This window comes from Pristiophorus japonicus, chromosome 1, assembly GCF_044704955.1.
Source record: "Pristiophorus japonicus isolate sPriJap1 chromosome 1, sPriJap1.hap1, whole genome shotgun sequence".
NCBI classification, from domain to species: Eukaryota; Metazoa; Chordata; class Chondrichthyes; family Pristiophoridae; genus Pristiophorus; species Pristiophorus japonicus.
Genome location: NC_091977.1, coordinates 155,358,370 through 155,380,378, shown reverse-complemented (window position 1 = coordinate 155,380,378; position 22,009 = coordinate 155,358,370). Strand labels below are relative to the sequence as shown.

Genomic DNA, 22,009 nt, shown 5'->3' with positions numbered 1-22,009 from the left:
CGCATGCATTGGAAAGAAAAATTACATTCAACACATGACAGGTCTGTCTGGTCTGGATCAACAGTGAGAACCCATTGGTATCAGAGCTGGACTTGGAGATTAAATTTACAGCTTCAAAAGATGGATGTAAGGGACGGGGACAGAGAGGAGAAAGGAACAGAGAAGGAGAAGGAGAAGTGGAAGCTGTAAGGGCCAAGAGATTTCTAGCAGAAGAAATTGAGCCCCTGGTAGACATAATTGAGAGGAGATGAGTTGCGCATGAAAACAAAGGGAGAATGGGCCAAAAGAAACTGAAACCCTGTGTACTCGCAAAAGTTTGGGACCAAGTTGCAGAAGAGTTCAATTCATTGTCCATTACCCCAAGAAGCAGCGCACAGCTCAAAAAGAAGTGGCAGGACCTCGGACAAGCAGTGACTGGAAGTAATATTTTTATTTAAATTTATTTAAATTTTTATTTATATTTATTCACTGCAATAACATTTGTAAATGTGACTAATGGTGTGCGTGTGTGTGTGTGTGCGTGCAGAAGGACCCTCTCTTAAAAAGTTCTATTTTCATCTTTGCAGAAGATGGTGTCACAGATCGTCCGAGAAAGGTCAAAAATTGCAGGAGGTCCGGCAAGTAGGCTGCAACTAACAGCCATGGAACACAGATAGCTGATATGATTAAATCTCACAGGAGAAGATCAACCACCAACATGGACGCTGGGCCCAGGTTATCAAGAGAGGGTAAGCCCTGAAAATTGCACAGTCTGGGTTGGCTAAATGTTAACTATTGCGTGGCTGGCTACGCTTCCGCTTTCTCCCCTGCTGCTAACCAAGCATCTGCTCTGTTATGTTTTGCAGATGTTGCGCATCAGGAAGAGACAGAAGATGCACCTGAGGTCAAAGAAGAGCATGATCAGGAAGTCGTCAGTCCAGATATTGTTCATCTACATCAGGAGAATGAAGGGCAGCAGGAAGTCCCCAATACCGAGATGGTTACACTGGAATTGGAGCTGGTGAACCCCTCGAGGATTCCAAGCCCTTTCCTGAGCGATTCAACTGACGCAACATTTCAAGGTGTACCATGTGAGGCTGCAGGTCCCAGTGTGTCACAGCAAGCCACAATTGGGAGATGGCAGAGGAGGGTGGGAGGGAGAGCTGAACCTGAAATACAGGATGTAGGGAACATAGGACAGCTTGTGGGGATGAGTGGGGAGAGCATTCAGCTAACAAGATTGCTCCTGGAAACCTTGGGTGGGGTGAGGGTAGAATTAGCGGGACTGGCACTTGAAGTAGCAACACTGGCTGGAAGAATGGGTGAGGTGAGGGGAGAAATTGCAGGACTGTTATTAGAGGTAGCAACACTGTTGGGGCAGATAAGGTAAGGGATGTCAGAGGTAGTAACAGCAATAAGGGGGCACACCCAGGCTGTCATTGCTGCCACGAACATTCTAACCCCCAGACCAAAGTCAGAGGTTGATCCACAGGCTAAAGAGTCTGAAGAGGAACCTGGGCCTTCCACAATGACGTCAGCTAGGTCTATCCCTATTGGAACCCACTAACAACAAATGCGCCGTCGGAAAGAAAAGAGAAAAAACTTGGGGTGGGGGGGCAAGGAAGCAGAAGTCTGCAATAACGGGCACGGGTAGGGTTGAGGCAACAACAGGGGCAGGAGTGGCACACAGCACTAGGGGGAGGAGAGATGGTTTGTTTGTTTGTTTCTTCATTGAAAAGTTTGATACAAAATTTATTAAAGTTAAAAGTTAAGTTATGTACAATCGTACTGTACAAATGTTTATTTAAACCTATTTATTTTTTACATGTACCAGAATCTTGTACATTATCTTTTGAATTAAAGCAACACATCATTACGTTTTCACACTAACAGGTGCAAAGAGTCCACACTGTGGAGACGGGATGCACAGTGATTTATGGCACCTTAATAATGATGATTGATTAATGTAATTTTAGCTCTACTTCTGTCATTAACATAGTTTTCATTTTATTGGGTACAGTCTATTATAAAACTATTAGCAATGGTACAGCTTTTGGCGCAACTTGCAATGCTGGATGTTGAACTAAATGACATCTAGGTTGCTGGCCTAAAATCGTAACCATTAAGCTAACATAACCACGCATTAGTATCACTGGAAAAGGATGGAAAGGGTTGGGCCAAATCCACAGACTCCTGGGATTTGTTCGACAGGATGACATTCCACTTTACATGATAGTTCTTCAAGCTCCTGCAGTAATAGGATATGCGTTTCATATGACTATGTTGTGCATCAGCAGTTCCTAATAGGCACAAGTCCACAGTACAAAACTGCCCATAAGAGACACAAATGGCCACCAAATAAAATTATTTAATTGAGAAAATGGATAGGATGGCTGGTGTGAGAAGTGGAAAAATTCACAATGGTGCGCCAGGGGAAGCTTTTCTGAGGTTGGGGTTATGCACATATTTGAACCAAAGGAGAGGAGGTTTAATCTCCTTCTGATTCTTTCTATACCAACATGAGAATGAAATGTGAAGAACTGGTGTCCAAAATAAAAAGTCCTTCATTATTGAAGACTTATATCGTTCACATTGATGAGTGCAAAAATTCTGAATGGTACTTAAGGTCACTCAGCATTAGAAAATCTTTCTAGGTTATGTCTTTGCATTCTGTGCATGTACTTACCCTGTTGATAATAAAAAAAAGGTAATTATGAAGCAATGTAGTCTTAGGGAGAGAATTAAAACCAAAAGGGGACAAATATTCACATTGATGAGTGCAAAAATTGATTAAATTCTGTGCATTCCTTTCGGCCCGGGATTGCAGCTGGCTGGGAGCAGGGAAACTATTCGGCCCGGGATTGAGCGAGTCTAAGCACCAATTTCCTTAAGCTACGGTAGGCTTTTTTAGAATGGTACTTAAGGTCACTCTGCGCCGTTCTGAAAAAAACTGTTGTTGGGGAAACTGGCATAAATGGCCAAAAATGGCGCAGAATCCATTTTTAAAGCAGACTGGCGCCAAAAACTCTGCCGCTGACAGTCGGCGCAGCATCAAAACTTTGTAGAAAATTGCAAAATACCGATTACTCAAAAAAAATCGACAGGTGCCAAAAAAACGGTGCCCAATGGTGGCAAAAATTGCCCCCATAAGCCAGTTAATAAGACACAAATCACTAATCCACCAGTTCTGGTGCATGGAGAACAGTGAATTAGTCTCAGTAATGTATTCTGCTCTCACTCCTAGGTTTTGGCTTTGGGGGCTGTTTAATTCACAACTGGTTATGATGATGCTCATAATCACAAGTCATTTAGGGAATGGCAGAATCTTCTTCAATTCATACATGTGCACAATTATATAATAAATGAAGAATTTTTGCAAAATACAACAAAAGCACTCTCGATAGGGTTCAGATTATAGGTAATCCATTGTTAAGGATAGCACTTGCAAGATAAATTTACAAGCTAATTGGACTGAAAACAGTGGGCAGCTTGAAGCAAACTTTCAAGTATGTGTTGGTGGCAGGTGAGGCTCCTTGTGATATTACCCCTGCATCTCAAATGTTAATACTGAGCTAAACTTAAAAATATTGATCAGCAGGTTTCTTATGTGGTATATTTTCATTATATTGCAAAATCAGAAAAGTATTTTGTAAAGTTGTTTTTAAAAGAAGTGTGAGGATCTTCAAATGTTCCATTTTATTTTATTTGATGGGAAATGGGTTTTTTAAAAAAACTGTTTGCTATCATTTAGAATTGTTCACTTTCAATACTTCAATACCTTAAGCTTTGGTAAATTTCTACAAGTTACCATGCAGCCCAAATGGTACATAAAATGATTGAATATTCTGAAGATTTGAAAAATCCTTCTTCAGCCAAAGATGTCCCAGCTTTTTCTGATTACTTTTGAGAGGCCTCAATGCCCTGTACATATTAGATGTCTCTACAATCTCAGGTTAGCAGACATAGACGTATCCGAAAGGCAGCAGTGATAAACAGCAGCAGTAATACACACCGTAATCAGTGACCTTACAGGACACCAGGTATAGCTCCTTCAGGCTCCGTCCTTCCTTGGCTATGAATTCCACACATCTGCAAAAACAAAACAAGGCACTCAGTTTAATACAAATTGGAGTCAAAGGTTTAAAATGGTTCAGTAAACAAGAATTCTCAACACAGTATCTGCCTGTAACAGACAAGATAAATCCGATGCCAAATCCACCCCATCACGATACATTCAACCTCAAGAAATTAGGGCATGATGGCTCTATGTCACCAAGAGAAAGACATTGCTTTTTAGGCATGATTCCCCACAGGGCACGTTTTCCATCCTGGCCATGTTATTACAGGGAGGCATTGGCCTGCATTGTTTCTCAATGAAAAGATTTCATAGAATCATAGAAATTTTACAGCAAGGAGGCCATTTCGGCCCATCGTGTTAGCGCCGGCCGACCAAGAGCTATCCAGCCTAATCCCACTTTCCAGCTCTTGGTCCGTTGTCCTGTCGGTTACGGCACTTTAAGTACGCATCCACGTATCTTTTCAATGTGGTGAGGGTTTCTGCCTCTACCACCCTTTCAGGCAGTGAGTTTCAGACCCCCACCACCCTCTGGGTGAAGAAATTTCCCCTCTTATCTCCTCTAAACCTCCCCCCAATTACTTTCAATCTATGCCCCCTGTTTGACAGGGAAACAGGTACTTCCTATCTACTCTATCCAGGCCCTTCATAATTTTATACACCTCAATCAGGTCTCCCCTCAGACCCTTCTGTTCCAAAGAAAACAGACCCAGCATCTCCAATCTTTCCTCATAGCCAAAATTCTCGGTAAATTTCCTCTCACCCTTTCCAGTGCAATCACATCGTTCCTGTAATGTGGTGACCAGAACTGCACACGATACTCCAGCTGCAGCCTAACCAGTGTTTTATACAGTTCAAGCATATCCTCCTTGCTCTTGTATTCCATGCCTCAATTTATAAAGACCAGTATTCCATATACCTTCATAACCACCTTATCCAACTGGCCTGCTACCTTCAGGGATCTGTGAACCTGCACTCCAAGGTCTGTTTGTTCCACTACACTTTTCAGTGTTGTACCATTTAATGTGTATTCCCTTCCCTCATTAGACCACCCCAAATGCATTACCTCACACTTATCTGGATTGAATTCCATTTGCCACTGTTCTGCCCACCTGACCAGTACATTGATGTCTTCCTGCAGTCCGCAGCTTTCTTCTTCAATATCAACCACACTGCCTATTTTAGTGTTATCTGCAAACTTCTTAATCATACCCCCAACATTTAAGTCCAAATCATTGATATATACCACAAAAGGCAAGGGACCCAGCACTGAGCCCTGCAAAAACCCACTGGATACAGCCTTCCAATCACAAAAACACCCATCAACCATTGCCCTTTGTTTCCTGCCTCTGAGCCAATTTTGGATCCAACTTACCACTTTGCCCTGGATCCCATGGGCTATTACTTTCATAACCATTCTGCCATGTGGGACCTTTTCAAAAGCTTTGCTAAAATCTATATACACTACATCATACACACGGCCCTTATTGACCCTCCTGGTTACCTCCTCAAAAAACTCAATCAAGTTAGTCAGACACGACCTTCCCTTGACAAATCCATGCTGCCTGTCCTTGATTAATCCATGTCTTTCTAAATGAAGATTTATCCTGTCCCTTAGGAATTTTTCCAATAAATTTCCCACCACTGAGGTTAGGCTGACTAGCCTGTAATTACTCGGTCTATCCCTTTCTCCCTTCTTAAACAAAGGTACAACATGAGCAATCCTCCAGTCATCTGGCACTGCACCTGTAGCCAGAGAGGATTGGAAAATGATGGTCAGAGCCTTAGCTATTTCCACTTTTGCTTCTCTTAACAGCCTGAGATACATTCCATCCGGGCCTGGGGATTTATCAATTTTCGAAGCTACTAAGCCCCTTAATATTTCCTCTCTCATTTTATTTATCTCGTCTAATATTTCACATTCTTTCTTCCTCATTGCAAAGTCTGCATCGCCCCTTTCTCTTGTGAAAACAGATGCAAAGTATTCATTAAGAATCCTACCCACATCTTTCGCCTCCACAGACAAATTTCTTTTATGGTCTCTAAGAGGCCCCACTCTTTCTCTAGTTATCCTCTTGCTCTTAATGTAGTTATAAAACATCTTTTGGGTTTTCCCTGATTTTACTTGCCAACATTATTTCATGCTCTTTCTTTGCTTTCCTGATAGCTTTTTTTAATTATTATACTCCTCTAGAGTTTCTGCAGTGTTGAGTTCCCAGTATCTGTCATAAGCTTCCCTTTTTTTCTTTATCTTACCCTGTATGTCCCTTGACATCCAGGGGGCTATAGATGTTCGCCCCACCCTTTCTTTTATAAAGGGAACATATTTGCTCTGTACGCTCAGGATCTCCTTTTTGAATGCCTCCCACTGCTCTGACACTGATTTACCATCAAGCAGCCGTTTCCAGTCCACTTTGGTCAAATCCCATCTCAGCTCAGCAAAATTGGCTTTACCCCAATTGAGAACATTTTTTCCTGGCCCTCCTTTGTCCTTTTCCATAACTACTCTAAATCTTACTGAATTATGATCACTAGCACCAAAATGCTCTCCCACTGATACCCCTTCCACTTGCCCAGCTTCATTCCCCAAAACCAAGTCCAGAACCGTCCCCTCCCTTGTTGGGCTTGTTACATACTGGCTAAAGAAGTTCTCCTGAATGCATTTTAGGAATTCCGCACCGTCTGTACCATTCACACTACCTTTCTCCCATTTAATATTAGGGTGGTTGAAATCCCCCACGATTATAGCTCTATAGTTTTTGCACTTGGCAGCAATTTGCCCAAATATTTGTTCTTCTATCTCTCTCCGAATGTTTGGAGGGTCTATACTACACTCCCAGTAGTGTGATCGCCCCTTTTTTGTTCTTCAATTCAAACCATATGGCCTCGTTTGATGACCCCTCTAACATATCATCCCTTCTTACAGCTATAATTGTTCCTTTAATCAATACTCCTTTTTTACCTCCCTCTCTATCCCGTCTGAAAACCCTGTAACCAGGAATGTTGAGCTGCCATACCTGCCATTCTGTCAGCCAATTCTCAGTAATAGCTATAATATCTCCCAAGTGTCAATCTGTGCTCTCAGTCATTTGACTTATTTCCTATATTGCTTGCATTGAAGTATATACCATTTAGTGGTGCCAAACTCCCCTGTTGTCTATTTTCCAGCCCCTGTTTCCTCTGGCTTAAAAGAAGAGGAAATATAGAGTGAGTTTGCATAGGCCACTCTTGCACCTCTCATAGCCTGGCCAGTCAAGAGCAGCACTGACAAGGGCCTTGGCACAGTTTGCCTGCCCGTGTTGCATGAGATTGGTAGAAAACAGAACACATTTAAAATTAACCTCAGCGCTAGTTGCTGGAAAAATCAAGCCTTGTTCAGTTGTCCATCACAGTGATTGCTGGTGAATGGAAAGTCACAATAAAATGTCAATTTTAAGTCTTTGTAAGCAGATTAACCATGATATATTAAAAATGGTGAGTGGTTGTGTTGACATTTCCTACTGTTCATTCAGTTGTTCAATACTGACACCACATTGGTAATAGTTATATGGCTTTATCTGGCATAAGCAAGAATGAATACATTACAGTATTTAAGCAGTAGTTTACAAACTACAACTGAGAATTATATTACCTGTTACTGTACTTTGGGTAGAAAGCGTGATCCATTCCCCTTATCTCCTACTCACATACGCCTGTACACCTGTCTGATGCCCTCCTTGGCCCGTCTACACTGCGAAAGACCCATAGCCCCTAGGATTTACACCAAAAAACAGAACTGTGGAAAAATCCATCCAATCATGTATCTTCCATGCCCCCCCATTCCACCCAATCATGTGCCCGGCATGTCTGTGCCCAGGCACAGGCCATGGGCCTCCCTTATCTAATTTTTAGCCTTCACACAAGCTTTTTCTGTGCTTGTTTTCCGTTTCTACAGTTGATGACGCACCACTTGGACCTTGAAGACAACAAGAGTTCCAACTGTAAATAGAACCTCTGTACCGTGGCAATTTAAAAAATTGTTCCAGAAGTCACATCTTTTCTTGGACCTTTTGGTGGCTGGTAGAAAATAGATGGAAGGGACACATGTTGACTCTATCTCTGCTCTCCTCCTGCTCCTAGATAGTTGTCTCTGCTCACTACCTTCTCTAAATGGTCCACTTCAGACTGGAAACCTTTCATATTTAAATAGTGCCAGGCATGACAGATGCATCTGCGCTGGGGCGCCCCTTAACGGGGAGGCCTTTATCGCCAAGGGCCACCAATTTATTTTGTCGGCCGACTCTTGGCTCGGCCCGACAATGGTGGCCCTCGCGTTGACTGGTCGCCATCATGCAGCCCGGCACTCCATTTTGGGTGCCGGGCCGCTGGCCCAGTCGATAGCATCCCTGGTGGCCCAGTGGCGGCAACCAAAAGGCATGTAAGAGTACGTAGCGGGCCTCCCCTTTAACTGAAGGGGATGGGTGTTGTAGCTCGTTAGCGCTACCGCTGGCCTGTTTAGCACGGTGCTAGATTCAGCGTTGCGCTGCTGCCGCGCTGCCCCAGATGTGCCCCTCCAACAAGGTGGAGAGCCGGAGACAGCGCTCCGTCTCATTTCACGGCCCAATTCTGTGTCAGGGTCGGGGTATGAGAGAAGATAAAATTGAAAAAAAATATAGAACTATGCACTCGCTAAAATGTAGTCTAGGATCATAGAAACAGATAATTGGAAGTGTTACTTTACACTGCCACTCATTTGAAAGTATATCTATGGATGGGTTTGTGATAATAAATCTAGAACTTGGCACGAGTAACGACTGAAGGTAGTTAATTAGGAAATACAGCCATTGTTCTTGGCAGCAGAAAGCAGTCCTAAGAGGCCTTGTTACTGTTTGCGATGTATTCATGACCAAGGAAAAGCTAATTAGAACTGTCACATATTGGTTATCATCTCACTTTCCAGGTCTGGGGCCTTAGATTACTCCAGAGTTTAAAGCAAATTGCACCTTAAGAGACACTTAAATAACTAGATTCTGAACTGCTTCTGGCCACATTTTGTTATTAATGTTTATTTGTGTCTAAAAAGTCTGCACGTTAGACAAACAGGCACTGAGATAACAGGACCATTTTCAGCCACTTTCCTGACAAAACCTACTTTTGTACGCAGCATCATAGATACCATCTTACAGCAATCAGAAGGAGCAAATATACCGTTTATGGCCTGGGTTAAACAATGTCTCATACTGTTTAAAATAAAAAAAGAGGGGAGAGGGAAACGTAAGGGAAGGACTCTTCAGATACCGCAATTCAAGGACATCATTTAAAACATGACATACCATTATTATTGTGGTGATTGTCTCGCATTCTGGTTGCAACAGAGCCACTAGTGCATTGAAATATCGGGCTGAAAGTTGTGGCCTCGCCGGGTGCGTACGATGTGCGCACACACCCCGTGAGACCTCGCAAAAGCAGGTTCTTGCCGCGCAATGCGCATGCTCCGAGATACGGCTTTTCCAATCTGTCAGAATTTCTTTTAACAGATCCTACGCATCCCCGCAGGAAGGACATCCGCGAAGCAGATATTGGGCTATTTGCCCAACTCTTGCCCAGCTAATGTCTTTCAATCTCTTACACCTGGTATAGCCTACTTTTACCAGTGTGTTAAAACATAGAAATATTAACTTTAATCACTCACTTTTATATTAAAAATCCTGTCCATTAAGGTAAGTTTATTTTTAAACCTATTAAAACACATTAAAACAAATTTCCAAAAAATATATATTTTTCCAAAGCATTTAATTACTTTCAATTTCAATTAATTTTAAATATGAGGTTTTTTTTTGTGTTGTTTCTTGTTTTAGAGGGGTATTCTCATTGATAGTAATGGGAACTCGTAAAATCAGAGCTCCCATTATTATCAATGAGAATACAACATAGTGATTGGTGGTCCAGGCCCACGTGATCCCAGGATATGTTTATGTATCTTGAGGACAGGTCCCCGTACGCTGCGCAGCGAATGAAGGCCTCCAATCAGAATCCTACGTTCCTCGGGACCACCAGGTATTTTCACCGATTTTTTTCGGGTCGGAGGCGTTCAACGGAAGGATTCCTCTGACTGCAATTTTCCCCCCCAACAACTTTGAAAGCTTAATCTAAACTGGGATCAACAAAAGTAAACACAACGGTCAAGGTCTGATTGTGTGAATGTTGATGAAATAAATATTCGTGTGCAGGGAGACTTTAAAACTTTATTCTGCTTTCTGTAATGTAATACAGAGCACAAGAAGGTTAAAAACTGGCTGATCTGTACTTTACTATACAAGAATTCTTCTCAAACCCATGTATTGTAAATCCCTTACAATGTTGCATCGAACAACCTTTTGATTTTATTCAATCCTCACCTTTCAGTATTATACTCCTGACTTGGAATGAAAGGTGTGATGTGGCAAATAAAATTACCGACTGAAAACTAAATTTAACTCTAAGAATATTCATTCTTGGAAAAATTCAGTAAAATTACTTAAGCAACAACAAAAAGAAACAATAACAGAATAGTTTAAACCTACACATATGTATTTATACTCCATGTGCTCCATGCACACATTATTAGTAGCCTTTTGGTCAAGATCACACCATCAGAAACAACACCAGCAAAATCAACACAATCCAAGATAGATTTCTAACTCTTGTGTGTTTTTACAGCAAAAACAGTGTGTCTTTAACATAGTAAACGTCCCAGGGTGCTTCACAGGAGTGATTAACAAAATTTGACATGGAATCAAATAAGAAGATATTACAACAGGACCAAAAATTTGGTCCAAGAGGTAGGTTTTAAGGTGCATCTTAAAGGAGGAGAAAGAGGCAGAGCGTTTTAGGGAGAGAGTTCCAGAGCTTTAGGTCTAAGCAGCTGTAGGCACAGCCATCAATGGTGAAGCAAAGAAAATCGGGGATATACAAGAGGCCAGAGGCAGAGATGTCAGAGGGTTGCAGAGCTGGAGGAAGTGACAGAGATAGGGAAGTACGAGGCCATAGAGGCATTTGAAAATAAGGATGAGAATTTTAAAATCAAGGCGTTGCTGGACAGAAAGCTACCTCTTCGGTAGGAGATATCTTTAGTTTACTGTTTTACTGAGTGCAGTATCTGAGATAGAAATATCTTCACACCTGCCCAATACCATTTCCTTGGGTTGGGGGGAGGAGGAAGAGAAAACTTTCCTCTTACATACAAAACATGATGGAGAGCAGTTTTTGAGTTATTAGGTCCAGCATCAATTGATGATACATCTGTGAGGAAATCATCATCTCTCTCTATTGGTATCTTTCCATCTTGGAGTCTGAGGGCTCAATGTTGGCCCACCCCTTTTTTCAGTGCACTTACTGGAGATGCGTTGCTTTTCTCCGTTCATAAGTGCGCTGAAAAAGTCGTTCCCACACTTTGGCCGCTGACCGACCTCTCCTCGGTCGTCGCGCAGCGTGGCCAGTCGAGTCGGAGGCAGAGCCACCGTCCTGTGCTGAAAATAGTGCTGGGACGTCTGCACATGCGCATTGGAGTCGGGTCATGATGTTCGCGCATGCGCAGTAGCGCCAAAATTTGGCAATCGGCCATTTTTAAAAGGAATCATAGCTGCTTGTGTTTTGCTGTCCGGTGAGTTTGCTTCCTGCAACCTGTGTGTGCTCCGATGTCGGCAGTTCCCACCCCTATCCCTGGCCGAGTGGTCTCCCAGTCGTCCCACACCTATCCCAGGCTGAGTGGCCTCCCACACCGGCCGGCCCGCTGTTGAAGTAGCTGCTTGTGTTTTTCCCTTGCTGCAGCCTGTCCGGTCGGTGAATTTGCTTCCTGCAGCCTGTGTGTGCTCCGATGTCGGCAATTCAATTTCTCCTGCCCCTATCCCTGGCCAGTTGGTCTCCTGGTGCGTTGTTGTCCCACACCTATCTCAGGCCAAGTGATCTCCTGGTGCGTTGTCGTCCCACACCTACGTTGTCATCCCACACTTATCCCCAGGCCGAGTGGCCTCCTGGTGTGTTGTTGTCCCACACCTATCCCAGGCCGAGTGGCCTCCCGGTACGTTGTCGTCCCACACCTATCCCAGGCCGAGTGGCCTCCTGGTGTGTTGTTGTCCCACACCTATCCCCAGGCTGAGTGGCCTCCTGGTGTGTTGTTGTCCTACACCTATCCCCAGGCCGAGTGGCCTCCTGGTGTGTTGTTGTCCCACACCTATCCCCAGGATGAGTGGCCTCCTGGTGTGTTGTTGTCCTACACCTATCCCCAGGCCGAGTGGCCTCCTGGTGTGTTGTTGTCCCACACCTATCCCCAGGCTGAGTGGCCTCCTGGTGTGTTGTTGTCCTACACCTATCCCAGGCCGAGTGGCCTCCTGGTGTGTTGTTGTCCCACACCTATCCCCAGGCTGAGTGGCCTCCTGGTGTGTTGTTGTCCTACACCTATCCCCAGGCCGAGTGGCCTCCTGGTGTGTTGTTGTCCCACACCTATCCCCAGGCTGAGTGGCCTCCTGGTGTGTTGTTGTCCTACACCTATCCCAGGCCGAGTGGCCTCTGGTGTGTTGTTGTCCTACACCTATCCCAGGCCGAGTGGCCTCCCGGTGTGTTGTCGTCCCGCACCTATCTTAGGCTGAGTGGCCTCCCGCACCGGCCGGCCCGCTGCCTTCACGGGCCGAGTTTTCAGATGAAGGGAGGACTTAGTTCTATTTTTTATTTGTTCTTGAATGCTTATTACTTTTTGTGCTTTGCTTAGTGCTTTGAAAGTCTTGGTGCTTTAGGTGCAGGTCCTCTCCGCTCTGCTTCCCACCCCAATCCCAGGCCAAATGGCCTCTGATGTACATATCTGTGCTGATTTCTTTAACTCTCTGCAAGGGTTTTCTCAAGTGGCCACATACGCTGGCCTAAGTAGATTTGGAACAACTGGCCAAAGTGGCCTAAATGGCCAAAACTGGCGGAGGTGGCTGGTAACGCCCCGTTTAAGAAAAACTAAACTAAACTAAAAAAAATGTAATTAACTCACTTATACTGGTGCAAATTGAATGTGCAAAATGGGGATTTTTAAGATACGCCAGAAAAATCAAGTTACTCCAAAAAAACAAAGCAACTCCTGGCCAAAATTGAGCCCATTGAAACTACCTGTAGAGACTAGTGGCAAAAGTCAGTCCATGCTTTAGGACTGAGTCCCTTCCTAATAATAACTGCTTTCAATTGAAGCAATAACTGGAGGTTATTTCAGCCTTTATGGACGCAAGTCACCTCAGGGCTTTTATCCTGTAACCATGCATTCCTGCCCTTCACAGCCTGACCCTGCTTCCCTGCAGCATATCGTATCCAGCCTGTTACTTTTAATTTAAAGTTGCTTAATTGCTTAATGTACATTTTCTGATATTTCAATTTTTTTTGCCTTAAAGTTTCACTTTGTGGTGTTAGTTATATAGCTTAAATCAAAATTCAATTATTAAGTGCAAAAAAACCTTTGAATTATCAGGAGTTGACTGCCGACAAATGCAATTAGCTTGTGTTTATCACTGTACGTGAACCCAAATGATCTCAATCCAATGTATCACCCAGAAAATCAAGTACACATCTGACATGACAGTCGTTCTTCCTATTCTTTTCTTAAACCAAGGCCAACTTTGGCTGCCAGCCAGAATCTTATAATGCATGAGAAATCCCTCCATTCCTCGCCAGGTCCCGATAGTTCAGGCACCTTGTCCCAGCCAGATCTGATGCTGCAGTAGGAGGTACTACAACTACAGGGAACTTAAGAAAAATCAGATGGTGTCCCTGCTCATGATTGCTATCCAGTGAGTCCTGCTAGAAGCACATACAAGAGGAGAGAATCAGGCTTCATTATGATATCCCCATGATCAACCATCTATTTCAGTGAGGTCATCATAGGTGGTCCCTCGAACGAGGATGACTTGCTTGCACATGAGTTCACAGATGTTTCAATGAAGGACCCGATGTTCCAGTCCTGAACTCCAGTTGAGGGGGTGGAAGATGCCTGTGCGTGGATTTTGTTAATGTGTGGTGACCGTTGTACATCAGCCACCACACGGGCTTGACAGAGCTAGGCCTTTATCCAGTGGCAAGGGTTAAACCAGAACGACTGGAGACCTGCTCTGCTGCACGAACCTAGTGCGCACACATAGCGCAATGTGGGCAGGCCCGAGGTGCCTCTGGGCTCTCGGCTCTTCTGGGCCCCGTATTCTCATTCGCCGCACTTTCACCCACAATGTTCCAGGGCCCGGCGCTCCAGTTCTATTTATAGCCCCGTGGCTGCTCACTTTAGCTGGAATTAATCTATGCCGACTGTACAAGAGAAGGGCAATTTTACAGATTTAAAAGCTCTGCTGTTCTCTGGCAATGTCAGGTCTTTAAACAGCTTCAATCAGCAGTTCATACTAAACAACTATGGGAGGCAGTCGGAAACTGGAGACCGGGCAACTTCATTCAGATGTCTTTACCATCCACCGTATATAGCGGGCAATCACTTTAGCCCGAACAAGCCCACTATATGTGATGGGGGCTGTATTTATTTACAGGGAGAGAGAGACAAAGTGACTGAATTTCTTAAGGCTTTGGACCTGGGAACTTTGACATAACTAATCAATACCTTTGAGGAGGGAGAGCTAATGCTGTCTACATTGGCTGTTAGCTAAGGGTGGATGAGGATTGGGAACAGCTGTTGGGGGGATCTTTACCCATCCAGCCCATTGTTCCCATCACTTGAAGGTGGGTATCTGGAAACTATCAGCTTTCAGATATAGTGAGCATGTTGCTAGATTTTAACTGGAAGGTTTTGTGCTTGAATAAGAAGCATTATTGAGGGGACATTGTCTTTTGCGTTAAATAGGTTCCCTACGGTGGAAGGTGAACGGTGTATTTGTTTATAAATGCACAATGCGATTGGGTGTTCCTCAATAAAGTGGCTTTTCTTCTTCGTGAATGTGATTTTTCAGTGAGGTATCAGAGAGTTGTTGGCACTTGTGGATCAGTGCCCCAACACAAGTTGTTGCTTCTAGGGAAGGGGGACAAATAAAATTGTACTGCGTCACTTCCCATTTTGTCTAAGTTGCCATGCATAACGCATAATGATACATTACCTATTTTATTGCCACGATCTTGATTACTTTAGTGCTTTCAAGCTAACAAATAAAACAGTAAGCAGTCCTTCAGTGAAGATGTTACCAGTGAGCATCAACTCCATCGTGTAGAGCAGCACAGATGTCTGTCGATAGAGCAGCTTAGGTACAGTCACAACTACCAACAGCTTGGGCTTTTCAGACATAGCACATCTGCTACCAACACCTGCCACAGTCACACAGGACCGCTAACATAAATCGACTTTCCCCTTGTTTACATGGATGTTTTTTACAGATAAACTGCATCAACATCACACTGATTATGCAAGCACAGCTGATTACAACCACTGAAACCTCTTTTCTCTCTATTGAGTGGCAGCTTCTATTCCAAAGTTAAACAGGGATTCTCACCAAATATTCTTTTTCAACAATAAAAAGCTAACTGTATCACAGTCAATGTTAAGTTGATTTTTGATCACTTTAAGTCCCTTGCCTTGTTCCCTAGGGAACCGTGGCGTAAATGAAGGAGTCAGCTGTGAAGTGTGAGAGACCAGGGCATGAGGAAGCAGCCTCAGGCCTCACTGTTATTAAATCTCCAAGTGAAATTCAGCATCCACAATTGGAGAGACAATGCTGAAGGAGAATGCCTGCATTTATTATAGGTTTCAGAACACAGGGGACCGTCTGCAGAAGAGGTAAAGCACAGTTCTGAAACCGCGATAAATGCATTTTGAGTTCATTGCTGTACATTTGTGCATTCGCTTTCTGAGGCAGTGTCTGTGATTATCTGATGCAGAACAATAAAAGGTTCAGACGGAATTAAGGTGCAGGAGACAGGGGTTTTTTAATTAGTTATCAACTAATTAGTGCCCTGCTTTGCCCTTACTCGTAATCTAATTAGACAATAATAAATGAGATGGGTTAAAAATAAAAACCATAAACACTGAAAATCAGAAATAAACAGACAATGCTGTAAACGCACAGAAGGCATTTTATATACACATAATAAACAGTAACCCACTGAAGGTTCCCAGGTTAACCTTCCTTTCACTTTTAGATGTGCTTTAACATGCAACATCAATAAAGTGTATATAGCTGGGGTGGGAGATGGTGGGGCAGGGGGGGGGGGGAAGTGAAAGAGTTACCACTTCAGCGACTGTAATGTTACAAGGTCAAGTCTAATATGAACTAGGTCCCATATTCCATTCACTGATCAGTAAGAAAATATCAATTACAGTTTTAAAATAACAAAACTCTCTACACCTCTAACTAAAATATGTTTTGAAGTTTAATGTACGATATATATATATATCGCTCCAAGATGCAACAATATAATGAGGACATAAATGTATCCCGGGCTACATATTTCAGACACCGAACTGGATTGCAGTCGCAATGGGATGCCTCCAGCAAACACAACTGCTGTGCTGTTTTTCTTTGTTCAAGTGTAAGCCAAGGCTTTGTACTGCACCTTTGCAACGGGATTTCCAGCAAATTCATGACCTTCCAGTTCTAAAACTGCAGTCAAACTAGGGCATACGATTTGAAAGGAAATCATCATCATAAGCGGTCCCTCAAACGAGGATGACTTGCTTCCACACCAAAAAGGATGAGTTCACAGATGTTTCAATAAAGGACCTGATATTCCAGGTCCTGAACTCCAGGGGTGGAAGGTGCCTGTGTGTGGATTTTTTTAACGTGTGGTGACCGTTGCACATCAGCCACCACACAGGCTTGACAGAGCTAGGCTTTTATCCAGTGGCAAGGGTTAACCAGGACACCTGGAGACCTCCTCTGCTGCACGGACCTAGTGCGCACACATATTCCAGTGTGGGCTGGCCCATGCTGCCTCTGGGCCCTCGGCTCTTCTGGGCCGCATCCCCTCATTTGCCGCACCTCCGCCACAATCTCTCACCGCTTCTCCGCCACAAAACATTTGCCGCACCTCCGCCACGATCTCTCACCGCACCTCCGCACCAAACATTCGCCGCACCTCTGCCACGATCGCTTGCCACATTTCAGCCACGATCTCTCGCCACTCCTCCGCCTCAATCATTCGCCACACCTCCGCCATGATCTCTCACCGCTCATCTGTCCCAACCCTCTCGCTCCTCTGCTGTACCTGGGCCCCACCGATGTTCCTGCCCACGCTCCTAACGGTGACCTGGGTTTTGATGGCATCACCCAGTCGCCCACCTCGAAGTCGTCGCACATTTGGAACAGCTCGTGCTGGAAGTTATAGTGGTATGCTCTTATACTCCCGACCTGCAATGGTGTCCTCTCGCAGGTCGGTGTGGCCCACAATGTTGCAGGGCCCGCGTGTCAGCTCTTTTATACTCCTGACCTGCGATGGTGTTTTCTCGCAGGTCGGGGTGGCCCATGATGTTGCAGGGCTGCGTTCCAGCTCTTGTATACTCTGACCTGAAAGGAAATAATCACGCGGGCGACCCCAGAATCTTTGTAACAGAGATACGTTAACAATGAGTAAGAGCTGATATTTTATGAGTCAGCTAACTTAAGTCATTATTTCCTGGTTTAACAGCAGTGCAATAGCTCATCCCAGTGTTGGTAATGATTCCATAGTCATTTGATGTGCTTATCATGGGAATTGTATCTCAGATTTCTGCTTGCAGGATTCAGCACTCAGCTATTTAATCAAAAGGAGTGTTGACTGTGTTGATCCTATCAGTGCCCATTCAAAGTGGTAATCAGGAAGTGAAGCAATGTAGTCTAATGCCACCTACTAACACAATGTCCAATGATGCTTAAGGATAAGGAAGACCATCCATCAGCCACCCAAAAAGATTGTAAAGTGCCCCCCTTTTCAACATCCACTTGGTTAATAGATTCTAGGGTTTTTCGTCCATATCACTCTTCCTTTGAGTCTATTCCATACTTTGATCACTTTCTGTGCAAAGAAAAAAATCATAACATCTGCCAGTTTGAATCTATGACCTGCTTGTCCGACTCTTGATCAAGTCTCTGGAGTGGGACTTGAAAAAGGTGAGAATGCTACCGCTGAATCCCACATACACTAAATTGCAATGGAGAGCTGAATGCACAAATTATGATCCCTCTACAAATAAGAGCCCAAGTGGGCAACTCTCACCTCTATCATGGTGAAGGAAACTGAATAAAGGTAGGTTTGCGCATCATATTTTTTTCTGCCTTTTGCTATGTTTTCTGAACAAGAAAAGTGCTGAAACAAAGAAATTGTTCTGATAATTGTAAGGATAAAAGTGTTTATTAATGATAACATTGATTCTGTGTATGTATAAATGTTAAAAGTGTAGATCATACGGAAAGGCTGAGTGTTGAAACAAAATTGAAGCCTACAGGCTTCCAGCATGGCCTGTTTGTGTATTGTCTTAATTGAAAAGCCATTAACTTAATCTAATCAAGAGATGGCTGGGTCAGTCCAGACAGCCACATGTGTGAGGAGAGCCAATAAGGAACTGCCCTGGAACCAAGATCCAATCCTGAGGCTTTCTGAGGAACAATGGACTTAAGGAGTACAAGAACTTAGCCAAAGACTTTTCTGTCTCTCTCCTCTCCTGGACACACGGCAAAACCTCCCGCTCAAAGACCAGCAGAAACAGCAGGCCATGTGTTCATCCAGCCAGCCAGAGGGAAGTAAAGTATATCGCTTTTTATTATAACCTCATTGTATCTCTGTTGTAACTAAGGTAGATCCATAGATGTGCATGTGTGTGTGTTTTTAATAAACTGTTCCAAATTGTTTTAAAATAATCATCTCACTGTCAATTTAATGCCAGAGATTTAGAAATCTTACATTATACTTTCTTTGATGGTAAAAGTGATACAACATGTTATAGATGCGACATTTTCATGAAAAAGTTTTGGGAAGACAATCAGGTGGAGTACATTCTGCTGAAATGTGTCTTCACATCAAGTGCAAATTAGCCCATGTGACAAGATTCTTTCCCAAAGCAAGAACTTGCTCAACATTTTTTGGCTTGGTTTCTCCCGCATCTGCCAATTCTCACTTTGATTTTTCTCTCCTGAAGGCAGTGACTCACACTAACTGCAGCTCTGTAACCCTTCAGCAGGTCATCCAGATGACCATTCATCATGTGTGAGCTTGGACTTTAAATCCTAGGAGGATAATCACAGACAAGCCCAATCCTATGACCACTCAGTATTCTTGCTGAAGATCTTCCTGGTCTGCAGGGTCTTGTCTGTGATCAGGATCTTTCAATTTTTTTTCTGAATAAATTAACCCCCTTCTTCACACCTCTCTAAATATATAATTTAGGTGTGCATATAACTGATGACAGCATATACAATAATTCAAGGATCATTTTGGATGTGTTTTTCCATATGGTCTTATTTAAAATTCCTTCACAGACTCACTCTTTCATATCTGAGTGATCTCGTGCAATCATATATCCTAGTACAAACCCTCTACTCCACTAACTCTGGCTTACAGTTAGTCCCCTGCTCCACCATTTCAGGCACTATGCTTCGGTTAACAACAACAACTTGTATTTATATAGCACCTTTAATGCAGTGAAATGTCCCATGAGAGTATTATGAGACAAAAAATTTGACGTCGAACGTCGAATTAGGGCAGGTGACCAAAATCTTGGTCAAAGAGGTAGGTTTTAAGGAGCGTCCTGAAGGAGGAAAGCGAGGTAGAGAGGTTTAGGCAGGGAATTCCGGAGCTTAGGGTCCAGGCAACAGAAGGCACGGCCACCAATGGTTGAGTGATTATAATCAGGGATTCTCAGGAGGGCAAAATTAGAGGAGCGCAGACATCTCAGGGGGTTGTGGGCTGGAAGAGATTAGAGCGATAGGGAAGGGTGAGGTCATGGAGGGTTTTGAAAACAAGGATGAGAATTTTGAAATCGAGCCATTGCTTAACCTGGAGCCAATGTAGATGAACGAGCACAGCGGACTTGGTGCGAGTTAGGACATGGGCAGCCGAGTTTTGGATCACCTCTAGTTTAGGTAGGGTAGAATGTGGGAGGCCAACCAGGAGTGCGTTGCAATAGTCCAGCCTAGAGGTAACAAAGGCATGGATGAGGGTTTCAGCAGCGGATGAGCTGAGGCAAGGGCAGAGATGGGCGATGTTACGAAGGTGGAAATAGGTGGTCTTATGCTGTGGATATGTGGTTAAAACCTAATTTCAGGGTCAAATATGACACCAAGGTTGCGAACAGTGTGGTTCAGCCTCAGACAGAAGTTGGGGAGAGGGATGGAGTCAATGGCCAAGGAACGGAGTTTATGGCGGAAACTGAAAACAATGGCTTTGGTTTTCCCAATATTCAACTGGAGAAAATTTCTGCTCATCCAGAACTGGACGTTGGACAAGCAGTCTGACAATTTAGGGACCGAGGAGGGGTCAAGAGAAGTGGTAGTGAGGTAGCGCTGGGTGTCGTCAGCATACATGTGGAAACTGACGCTGTGTTTCCGGATGATGTTGCCAAAGGACAATACGTAGTTGAGAAATAGGAAGGGCCCAAGGATAGATCCTTGGGGAACACCAGAGGTAAATCCTTCAGGAACACCAGAGGTAAATCCTTCAGTCACTGAACCACTTCAAAAGTTTCTTAAAATCACATTTTTGATCGTGCTTTCACCCCAGCCCACTGTCCACCTTGTCGTTCAGCAACTTAAACGCTCTTGTACACGATTCCCTTTAGTTCGAGCTGCGAACGATGCTGGAAAGGCCAAATTTACTTACATCTCTAATTGCGCTGAAAAATTGGTGGTGATCAAGACAAATGGAAGTCATTGTTTTGCTTTCTGTGATTGAGATGAATGCCTTTTTCCAGTCAAAGACAGGAAGTATTATCAAAGACTCTTTCTGGGAAGGGGTGGGAGACAGGATATTAAAGGTTATCTCAATTCTTATTCTCAACGAGCAAAGACATTAATTTATGCAGATCCTCTTACAAACATTCTTTGTAAATTTGTATATCACGCTCACACTTTCATTGCAATTAAATACAAGTGACAAAAGTGTCCCTCAGACATTCTTTTCTCAAATCTCAGTTTTGTTGCTCAATAAATTACATCTCATCTTCACATCCTTTAATTACATTTAGCGCTAAAATTAAGTACATCACAAATCGAATTAGTATCATATTGAAACACCATCATGGTTTTTAGTTTGTAACAACAGCAGGAGATTGGCTATCCTATTTTAAAATATGACCAGCATGTCGTCACATCTACATTTAAACACATGAGGCAATGGCATAACTCTTTATTTTAGTCTTTTTTGTAAATGTTATGCTGTACTAGTGTGATAATTTTCCATTGCAAATACCAGTCATCCTGTAACCTCTGAGTGCCAATGTCAGTTAATTAGTAACAGAATTGGAACCATAGAAACATAGAAATATAGAAAATAGGTGCAGGAGCAGGCCATTCAGCTCTTCTAGCCTGCACCGCCATTCAATGAGTTCATGGCTGAACATGAAACTTCAGTACCCCCTTCCTGCTTTCTCGCCATACCCCTTGATCCCCCTAGTAGTAAGGACTACATCTAACTCCTTTTTGAATATATTTAGTGAATTGGCCTCAACAACTTTCTGTGGTAGAGAATTCCACAGGTTCACCACTCTCTGGATGAAGAAGTTTCTCCTCATCTCGGTCCTAAATGGCTTACCCCTTATCCTTAGACTGTGACCCCTGGTTCTGGACTTCCCCAACATTGAGAACATTCTTCCTGCATCTAACCTGTCTAAACCCGTCAGAATTTTAAACGTTTCTATGAGATCCCCTCTCATTCTTCTGAACTCCAGTGAATACAAGCCCAGTTGATCCAGTCTTTCTTGATATGTCAGTCCCGCCCATCCTGGGAATCAATCTGGTGAACCTTCGCTGCACACCCTCAATAGCAAGAGTGTCCTTCCTCAAGTTAGGA

The 22,009-nt window shown here is 43.6% G+C and overlaps 1 protein-coding gene across 9 annotated transcripts in view; it reads right to left on the bottom strand.

Moving 5' to 3' along the window:
* The window catches only part of fbxl17 (F-box and leucine-rich repeat protein 17), a 1,396,933-nt gene that overhangs the window by 349,616 nt on the left and 1,025,308 nt on the right, over positions 1 to 22,009 (bottom strand). For all 9 annotated transcript variants that reach the window (XM_070884143.1, XM_070884142.1, XM_070884147.1 and 6 more), the window contains one exon: positions 3,992 to 4,068. In XM_070884143.1, the coding sequence (XP_070740244.1) occupies positions 3,992 to 4,068 (77 nt within the window). The remainder of the gene's footprint in view (positions 1 to 3,991; positions 4,069 to 22,009) is intronic.